The following is a 10,713-nucleotide window of genomic DNA, read 5'->3' as shown; positions in this document are numbered from 1 at the left end:
CATGATGCAACTAAATTGCAAGTGGGCAGAATTAGAGACATAAATGACTTCCTGAGGTAAGGCTAGAAGACAGAGGACACCATCTGTTCTCCGGAGGCAGGAGCATGTAGGCTATTGCTTGAGTAGAGGATGCAAGCGGTCCTAGTTCCCTGGGATGGCTCAGGCACATTGCTAGCCAGGTACAATGTTTAATGATGTATTTGTCTTCTCAGTTTTTCACTGTCTAATAAAAATCATGCTCATATTGAAGCAAAGAAGCTGAGACAGAAAAGGAAGAACTTGAAGTGGGTCAAAGGAAAGGCAGGAATGTCACAGAAGAGTCAAGTTCTTATTATGTCTGGTAACACTTGTAAACTTTTTCTCTTTTATCCACAAACACCCCCATTTATCTTTTCTGTTGTTGATTGAATTGAAACAGTGCCCCCTGCCATGGACCTTTTATTCATGCCCCACTTACTTTTCTTTCTAGATTGTGAGTACTCAGTAGCATAGCCTTTATCCTATATTTATCTCCTATTTTCCACTTTCATTTCATTAGACAGTTTTATTTCTGTAAGTTTATGGCTTTCACACCACAAAAGAAGAGACAGAAATTAGAAATCTGCTTAAACATTCTATTATCTGCCTTCTACTCAGTTAATGGTAAATTTGAACATACAGTGTTCCCGAACTAAGCCATACACTTTCCTATGAAACATGTTTAAGGAGAAAAAATAGCCCAAATTGAAGCAATATTCGTATGTCTTTGCAAATATTCATGGTGGAAAATGTCATAAAATACATAATATCTTGACCAGTTTATGTGGGGTAAAATACATTTTTATAGAAATAATTTACGGAAGAACTTTCAACAGATTTTAAATTTAGAATAAAGAAACTGGGACCAGAACATCACACACACACACACACACACACACACACACACACACATCACAATCACACCACATACACACAATGCAACAGCACTATGAAGGCAACAAGAAGATACACAGACACACAGACACACAGACACACAGACACACAGACACACACACACACACACACACAGGGAACCAATGTCATAAAGCTATATGTAATTCCTTTGAATAAGTTGCATAAATATGGTCAAATTTTGAGACATGAACACACCAATCATTTTCATATAAATGTTTTATTGCAGAGAAGTTATAGTTATTTACATGCTGCAACACATCACAACATAAATTACCAAGTATTCCATGGTGGGATGCTGTAGATTTAGATAATAGTTTTAGAAGAACCACAGGTTAAGTGAAGAGACTTACAGCTTTGTTGACTCTACAACTCTTGGCTGCTAAGTGCTAGAAGTCAAAGGCAGTGTGTTGTCAGTCCTACCTATCACCACTCGCATGCAGAAACCTAGGAAGCAGATACAAGACAACTGTCGGGGTTCAATCCGTATTGCCACCAAAGTTTACGAGAGGTCGAGTAATAATTTATGTTGTAAAGCATTTAATTCTTGCATAAAATATACACTTCTATTAAGACAGATATAAATCTACTTATTTATAAACCCTGGCTTAAAACAACAACAGGGTGCAGCCTGCACATGCATTGAAAGGACAACCTAGCAAATGTTTGTGAGACCTTCACACTGTATGCACTTTCTATTGTTCTCAGCCTGGAAAAGAGCTTCCAGAATGACAGAGTTCAATTTCTTTCAGTGATAAGTAATGAAAATGAAGCTCTAGGAAAGAATCTAGCTATTTGTGTTGATTTGTGGTGGTGGAAAGTAATCTATGGGGAGGGGGCAGACTGTCACTATGGTATAATTTGGCAAATCTTCTGTGAGCCACATATCAAGCAGGGTCATCCTGAAGTGCGATGAAGTCAGTGACAGTTGCCTACTTAGTTCTCAGAGGCAAATCTAGTGCTAACAGCTCTCAGACACAAGTGAAACAAGTGTGCAAGTCTACAAACTCTAAGCCAAGTTCAGAAATGCTCCTCAAAATAGGATTCCAAAGTCATGAAGTAGAAAGGCTTTGATTGGGAGGGTGGGATGATAGGGCTTAATGAAGGCAGCAGTTAGCAATAAAACCTCTATAGATTTCCAAACCTACCCCACCAACCTGAGTAATGAATGAAGCAAGCAAATGGGCATGCCTAGCTCTGCCACTCCTCAAGTGCTTGCTTACTCCTGAATACAAAATAAACACTGAGAAAAGTTTGATGATAGACACAAAGCATAAGCCCAGCCTTATGTCTACCTTCTGATTCCTTCTCCCCTCCTACATCATCCTAGCAAATTCTTCTTGTTGCTCACCGCAGGTAAAACAGTTCCTTTGGCTGGAAATGTCTTAGTCACATAAGTAGTTGTTCAGTATTTATGATGGGAGAAAAGCAAGCCTGGGCTGTAGTTTTAAGTGATACACCTTTAAATAGAATGTGCCTGGTTTTTAGAGTCTCATTTCAGGACTGCAATCCTTAGAGCTAAGTCAGAAACTCAGGATGTTTATGCTAGAGATCAGCATGGAATGCAGCAAGTTCTATAAGATATGCTTTGATGTATGCACACCAATCTTAGGCTTTGCATTTTGAGCTAGGTGGCTTACAAGGACAGTTTGAAGGACTTGTAAGTTCTGGTACTGGGGAGCATAATGAGCCTGTACCATCTATGGGCTTTGAGTAAATCAAGTTATAAAATCTCTTTGGGATTTGAGCCCAGGAAATTCTGTACCTAGGTGAAGCAATGAATAAAAGTTTATGAGAATAAATAGTTTAAGGTAATTTAAAATATATTTTCAGTATGCATAATAAAAATATATCCATACAATGATCTTGATGCTATCATTAATTTTTCTCTTTATAAAAATAATCCCTTGAAAGTGCTATTAGGAGCTACCTTCCTGTATTTGTCATGAAAAGCAATTTCCTGGACCTGCAGTATGCACTCGTTGCTAAGACGCTCCTAGAGTTGGCCTCTTCTGTTGGTAACAATGTACAGCATAGTTTCCTCATCTGGCTTCTTCCTTAGGAAATGTTAATGGGAAATACTGAAAGAGTTAAGAAGGATGATGCGTTGGGTTGATTTAGCTCTGAGTTGGAACAAACAATGGATAAGTTGTCCTTCACTTACTGAGACATATGACTAAGCAGGACCACTTCATCTCCGAGATTAATAAAGCTTCAGAGTCCCCACAAGAAGTGTAGAATAAGCAACTCAACTTATAGTCAAAAATTAAAACACTACAACTAGTCATGGTGGGAAACAAAAGAGTCAGACCCAACTACAGTATATAAACCACAGCCCAAACTAAATGTTTTCATCATAATTGCTATGGCTTCCTAAGCCAGAGAAAGCTTACTTACTGTACTCCAAGACTCAACCACACTTGGTAGATGATAGCAAGTATTTGGTAGGTTGCGATGACAACTGAGTAGCTGCAGATTGCATAAATGTGTTGTGTCATATAATATCAAAGTTATTTGCAAAAATTATACAATCTGGAATGCTTGAATACAAGACACAACAATGTACTGGAACAGATTTTAAGAAAATGAGAGCAATCGTGTATATAAAAGGAATCGGGGTGCATTAAGTTAGCAGTGCTGCCACGGTTAAATAGGTAATGAGGGTTGGCTTTTCAGTCAGCTACTTAGAATTACAGTCACATGGATCTAAGTTTTTCCCATCTTAAAATCCATGCCTCTGTCTTCCATGCCTCCTGGTGAATCTTGCTTGGGACCATTCAATCCCATGTGTAAAGACGGACAGAACAATGTCCCTTAAACAGGCTGAAATGCTAAGCTGTCCTCCAGTGTTGATCTGGCTTTTTATGGCAGAGTCAGACTTCCTTCTTATGATGCACAATTGCCTTTTTCTGTCCTTCTCCAGCCCTTGCCTTCACCTTACTGCACTATGTGCCATCTTTCCCTAGGCTAACAAAGATGCCTTGGTAACTTGTGATTTTTCAGATCTATTTTTATCAAACTCCGGATTACCCCTTTCTTCCCAGGGTGGTCCACTTTGAAAGGGCCCCAGACTTCCTATTTCTGAGGCCCTGGTATCTTATTTGCACTTAAAGCAGAGGAGGCAGGTAAAGTTACGCTTCTTTCAGCATTTGGTTGTTCTAGGGGCTCGAATTCCCAGGGACACACTTCGGCTCGTGATGTTAAGGGCTGATGGGAGTTACTACTTGAGTTACAGGAGCCAGGAGTGATATCCACAGAGGAAGATGTCTGTTTCACCTGGTCTCCCATTTGGTTGAGATTTTCATTCTCTACTTTTGATGCTACGACTTTGGGGGGCAGTTCTTCATATTGCCCAGCACACATATTGGTTGTGTAGAGCTGGCTTCCATTCTCCTCTCTGGCTCTCCCTGGGAGAACTGGAGTCTTAGAAATCAGCCGATGATTCTCATCTTCCAAAAGGGACTGGCTGTGGACTTCCCAGGGGCACACCTCTGTCTTGTCTATGCTCTTGTGATTGGCTTGGTAGAGCCCCTCAGCTGCCTTAGACTTGTGGTAGGACTTCTCCTTCAAAAACGAAGCTGGGTTTTGGTCCACTTCCGAAGCTGCGATTGATACGTGTTTTTGAGCTTTTGGTTCTGAAGGCACAGGACCAGGGGTCAGGTCATAAACCTCCCAAGGGCACACTTCTCCAATATCAAAATTGTCCTTCATCTGGGTGATACCGGAGCTCACATCAGGATTGGCAGTCGGGAGGCTGACCCTCTGTTGTTTCATAATCCCAGATTTCTGGGGCTTTCTTGGCTCCTCCATGTGACTGGAGTTTGGGGAGGCAGAATCTTTAGTCTCTATGTTATCTGAATTCGAGTACTTCCTGTTTATCTCTCTATCTTTTGGTTTCTGGGACTTAGCTCGGTCTTCCATAACTAAAGTCTGGGTTTTGCCAGCCAGGCCGAGTGTCTTCTCCTTGGCACTTGCAATGACACTGAGAGACTTCTGTAGCATAGATGTACGTGGGTGCCCAGGTTTCTTCTCGGAGCTGAGGTTGTGAGCACTGGCTGACTTGCAGACCAACGGCACTGACTCAGTGGACTTGGCCCCACTATCTTCTTTGAGCTTTTGTGTCAGTTTCTTACTTGACAGCGACTCCAAGGTTGAATTTTCGGTGGCTTCCTCCTCCTGGCTCTCCATGGGCACGCTGCTGGATTCTACAGTTTGGTCTCTCACGTGGTCATACGTGCTATGGGATTTCTTGAGAGAGAAGACCCGATTTTTCAGGGACTCTTCCTTGGGTCTCCCTGTATTCCCTGAGGACTCCGTAGGATTCTTCCGGACAAGGCCTGTCCCCTTGGCTGCACTGTGGTCTGTGCTCTCCTTGTCCTCTTTGGAGCACTGTCGGCTGACAGTCTCTGGAATCTCAGTGATGCGCCTCATGATGGACCGGCCTAAGCCCTTCTTGGAGCACCGCTTTTTCTGAAGGTGGGGGTTGTTTGTGATCATCTTTTTACGTTTGTATATTTCCAACTGAGCGTAGAGTTTTTTCAGTTCATCCTGCCAGAAAGAGAACATTTAAAAAGGTACAGATTTAGTGTTTCAGGCAGAAAATAGGCCGATGGTGTTTATAAAAACAAGATTGGACTTTCTCAGACAATTGTAACGACACCACTCACCAATTGCTACTTGTTCTTAACTTTCTGATAATTTTGTGGGTTTTTTTTTTCTTATATAAACATTGACCTTTAAGACTTGAATTCAGAGATAGCTCAGAGGTCCTGAGTTCAATTCCCACCAATCACATGGTGGCTTATAACCACCTATAATTTTATCTGATGTCCTCTTTTGGTGTGCAGGTATACATGCAGATAGAGCACTTTTGGACATAAAATAAATAAATAAATCTTTAAAAAGACATGAATTCACAGGTTTTGCCTTTGTTTCATGGATCAAAACAAGGACTTGGAGTTTTCAATATCTGTTGTCAAGACTGAGTTCAGACTATAACAAAACCCAGCATCCTGACTGCTGCTGACCAGTCCCCGTGGAGTGTGGGAAGCATCACGTAGCCATTGATACACTCCTAGGTGGCAGGAGATGGCCTCAGCAATGGCAGTCTATGCCTCGTCTTCCAGCAGAAGCTGATCACTTCTTATACTTTACATTAAATAAGCCAGCCTCTCTGCTCACAGGGTGGCCATACTGTTTAAAGCATGTATGTCCATAATGCCAGTCATGATGAGGAAGTATGACCAAGGCAAGTGTAAGTGTTGAGACAGTTTTGTGCAGCACAATTACGTCATGATTCTACACAGTAGTATTACTTCAGTGGTCCTTTCAGTCTCTCACAGACATCCTCTTTTTCTTTAAACATAGAAACAAGAGTTCACACACACCCCTCAATCTGCATATGGTTGTCTGTATCAGTGGCATAAATTGAACTAATGTGACAAAAGAAAGACGTCCATCTGTCCTTACCCGAATGTCCTCTGGATCCAGGCTGTGTTCACTCCAGGCTGAGTTGATACTGCTGTTCAGGTAGGAGCCAGAGCGACCCATGTCCAGCTCATCTTCATATGCTTCCGTAGCAATGTCATCACGGGGATTATTGCTTGAATGTGAAAACTGAAACAGATATTCAGTGTGAGATGTAGCCATCAACCCATGGCTAGACAGTGCAGCATTTTCTAAGGTTCAAAGGCTAACTTTATTTCTTAATCTTGATTGATTCACTCACAAAATACTGATAATTTGCTGCCATTTTGTGATTAGCCTTCCTGGTGTGTGCTAGAACTGTGTGTGAGGCAACATAACTCTGCTCACCCTTTCAATCCAGTTTAACCCTTGTTTCTTTGTTGGACTCCCATTGTTAATAGACTTTACTCGTTTTTCATGATATATTTGCTATTTGAAAATGAAAATAAAGTAGAAAAATAGAAGAATTCTAAGAAAGTCTCCCTAGGAAAAGCAATTTGATGTACTTATGTATGGATGAAAACTGTTTTAATATAATGTTATATAGCATAATACTTGTCATACTTTAGTAAGAATCTACTCACCTATACATACAAATAGCCCTAGACACAGGAATATGATTCTCTAGCTTTAGATAAAGTAATCTTTCAGAACACAGTGAGGAGTGTATGTGACGCCAAACACCAATGGGTCAGCAGAGTTCTTGAATACTACTTGGCACCCTACAGAGGATAGGATCCTGCTTCATGATGTCTCCCTTGGATGATATTTAAATTAGAATGAAAAAATTCACTGATATTACAGATTCTCCTCAAGGATATTATTTTATCGCGTGCCCCTTGTCACATTTTGATTACTTTCATGTGATACTGTTTAGTACTTGTCTGCATTTTTCCTTAGGTGTCAAGGTCAGGAAAAGTAAGTTGGGTGAGTGACTGAGAGAAAGAGATCCAGCTAGTCACACCTTAAACATCATGTGAATAATGTCTTATGAAAACTAAGAGTACACTAACTGTAGCTGCCCTCAGACACACCAGAAGAAGGCATTGGATCCCATGAAAGATGGTTGTGAGCCACCGTGTGGTTGTTGGGAATTGAACTCAGGACCTCTAGAAAAGCAGTCAGTGCTCTCAACCGCTGAGCCATCTCTCCAGTCCATGACTTTTTTTTTAAAAACATGGATTCTTGTATATAATTTGAGCTCTCAGAGTTGTATGGTAAGTCCTTTACTGACATCTGACTTCCCCAAGCTGCATTAAATTACTTTTTACTGATAAATAATATTCCATTATAAAATATACCATATTTTACTTATGCATTTATTAGCTGATAAGCATCCAGGCTGTTATAAATAATGGGGTTGTGAACATTCATGTACAAGATGAACATAGATTTAAGTTCTCTTTGTATATAAATAACAAGTTATGGGAGGAACAGTCTGAGTAGCCTTCAATCTAATAAATATATAATTTGTATTGCAAAGTTTGAAAGAGCTTAGAAAAACTACAGTCTCAGAATCACCTATGAAAACACTGTGTTTGGTTGACACAACTCAGGAAAGCAGAAAAATAAATATTATGTTGTTTGGAATTGTTTTATTTTTCAATCAGGTTGAACCTAAAGGTTAAGTGTGTGAAGTGAGATAAAGCCACGACTAAAGGACAAGCAACCACAACTCTAGGTTTGTCTGCTATAATATGATGCTTCTCTGTATACAACAAAACAGTAGTGATATTAATTATAATGCTACAAGTTGTATAACCTACGTATACTTAAGCTCTGTTATCGTCTGATTTAGTTCTGTGGAACCTGAAACTCGGATGAGAACCTTGGTTTATGGTACAGTACGCAGGTAGTTTAAGGTGAAGAATAATATAGAATCAATATCTTCTGAGTTTTAGAATGCTTTTCTCCACTTCCCTTTGAAAGCTCAGGAAAATCTTAACCTGAATATCCCACTATAGACCTTCTTCTATAGGTAATTTCACACTCACTTTTTTCTACTTACACAAAAGATTAATAAATCCCCTCCCCACCACAAAACCAGACACTCACTTTCTTGAGAAGGAATGTTTAAAACAAATAATCGTGGAGCATCAAGCAAACCTCCACACTTTGCCCACAGTGGCAGGTACTTTAAGAAGAATAACTCCATGCTCCTCCAGACAATTGTCTGGCAAGAACAAATGCAATACTAGAATAATACCTTTGGAATTAGAAGCAGCCCAATGGTGACTGTCACAGTCAAGTGAGCATGTGCAAAGTACAGCATCAGCATCCAGTCAGGCTGAAGTCTTGAGGCGAGCACGAATCTGAAAGGAGGGTTCTTCATGTTAGCAGTAGAGATTTCTGTTTTAAATGCTAGCATTCTGGGAAACATTTCCTCTTAGTGTATTTAGAAAAATGAAAAGGTCTGTTTCTATAGCATATCTTTTCATCACAGAAAAATAAAGGTGTAAATGACTTTTAGGTTGGAAGGACTGTAAATTCCTTTTAAATGTGGCACCTACATATTGACCATGTTTTTTTCTTTTTTAATGTTGGAATGTATTAATATGATATACATGTACATGTTGATTCTATACAGCTAAGAATGCACATAACTTCAAAACAGAGGCTAAGGACTGGTAGTTCAGGAAAATTAAGTTAGAAGTCACATCTGAATATATTCTTATAACATTGTTTTTAAAACGTTAATTGAGATGAAGGCAGGAAAGGCGTAGTTAACTATTTACTTATTTGTCTTTGTGAATAGTCTCAAAATCTTAAATGGTGACAATATAGTGGATAAGTGAATGGAATAATAATCTTTGAGATGCTTCTTTACTTATCCTTATTTACTTTCATTCTTTTTTTTGTGGTACTGTGTGTGTGTGTGTGTGGATGTGTGTGTGTGTGTGTGTGTGGGTGAGAGAGAGAGAGAGAGAGAGAGAGAGAGAGAGAGAGAGAGAGAGAGAGAGAGAGAGACACTCTTCTGTACTGTATAAATAATTTTTTTTACCTCTGAGAAAACTTTTAAAATAAAGCTTGGGTGTATTCAAAAGTTATCAAATTGCCTAAATAACTTATAATATAATATTTAGGATAATCTGCAATTGAGGGTTTTATAGAGCCCTTCTTCACACTGGTAAGGGACATTCAATACTGAAGTCTGCTCTAAAACTCCTCTAAATGCAAAGGTGCACACAAAAACAGCTCTGTATCAAAAGACTCATCCCTATGCCCAAACCAGGAATGTTCTTATAAAGGTCTTATTGTAGTTATAATCCTCCTTTTAATTTTCTACAACACTGTGTATTCCCAAATGCTCAATCTCTGCTGCCCTACTGCATTAGAAATAAGAATAAAATTTTGTTTCAATGATATATAATGAAGTTTTAGAAGTGAGCATACATTTCATATTATTAAGATTTATTTTATTGTTGTTTATGTGTATGTGTGAGTATAGGCAGGGGCCTGTGGAGGTGAGAACTGTCTGTGGAGGTGAGAACTGTCTGTGGAGGTGAGAACTGTATTAGGATTTCCCAAAAGCTGAAATTGTAGACAGCTGGGAGCAAAAAGAAGTCTTACCTATGTTTTGAATGTATTTAATATATACTTTATAGAAGGTGATAAAGTTTTCCACATGATTTTTTCCTTAGGTCATGTGCAATTTCTAAAATTCATTGTAACTGGACTGTCATAAGCAGCAGATGACAGTCTCTAAGGCTTGCATGGCATACATTTACATGTGCCTGTATGTGCACAATGCACTCTAGGAAACTGATAAAAATACAGTCACTTAGTGGCCATTGTAAGTTCTGGAGCAGAAAGGCACATCAGTGGAAATGGATTTCTGTCTATAAGCCTCCTTTTTAAGGGAAATCCTATCTCATCTACCAGCACATATATGTACTCTGCTTAGCCAGCTCTCTTCTATATCCAGAAGGAGAAGTGTTTCCATACACTTTAAGTGAAAACTGTGACTTTCCAAGTTAGTACTTTCAAATAATGCTGATATTAATTACTTTTGATTTAATCAGCCTTAATTCACTGCCAGGTTGTAGCTCTGGCTGGAAATTTCTTGAGAAAAGCAATTTTGTTTTTAAAGCTTCAAGTTTAAAATGCTGTTTCAGCTTTGCAAAAATCGATATAAAATGCAGCAATATTTGAAAATTGTGCTTAAAAGTCAAGCAAACAAAAAGGGTCTTGCAGATTCCTAGAAGGTTGCTTCGTGCTATTTTTTATTATTATTATTTTCTTTATTTACATTTCAAATGCTATCCCGAAAGTTTCCCATACCCCTCCCCCCACCTCTGTTCCCCTACCCACCCACTC

General features: G+C 39.3%; 1 protein-coding gene across 1 annotated transcript in view; it reads right to left on the bottom strand.

Moving 5' to 3' along the window:
• Positions 1 to 1,131: 1,131 nt before the first annotated feature.
• Positions 1,132 to 10,713, bottom strand: part of Gpr158 (G protein-coupled receptor 158) — a 409,577-nt gene continuing 399,995 nt past the window's right edge. Inside the window, exons 9-11 of the mRNA XM_021194755.2 lie at positions 8,603 to 8,708; positions 6,400 to 6,546; positions 1,132 to 5,478 (exon numbers count right to left, since the gene is read on the bottom strand). Coding sequence (XP_021050414.1) covers positions 4,006 to 5,478; positions 6,400 to 6,546; positions 8,603 to 8,708 — 1,726 coding nt within the window. The 3' untranslated portion in view covers positions 1,132 to 4,005. The remainder of the gene's footprint in view (positions 5,479 to 6,399; positions 6,547 to 8,602; positions 8,709 to 10,713) is intronic.

This window comes from Mus pahari, chromosome 3, assembly GCF_900095145.1.
Source record: "Mus pahari chromosome 3, PAHARI_EIJ_v1.1, whole genome shotgun sequence".
Classification (NCBI taxonomy): Eukaryota; Metazoa; Chordata; class Mammalia; order Rodentia; family Muridae; genus Mus; species Mus pahari.
Note: the sequence above shows the minus strand (reverse complement) of the source record. Positions and strands in the feature narration are given on the sequence as shown.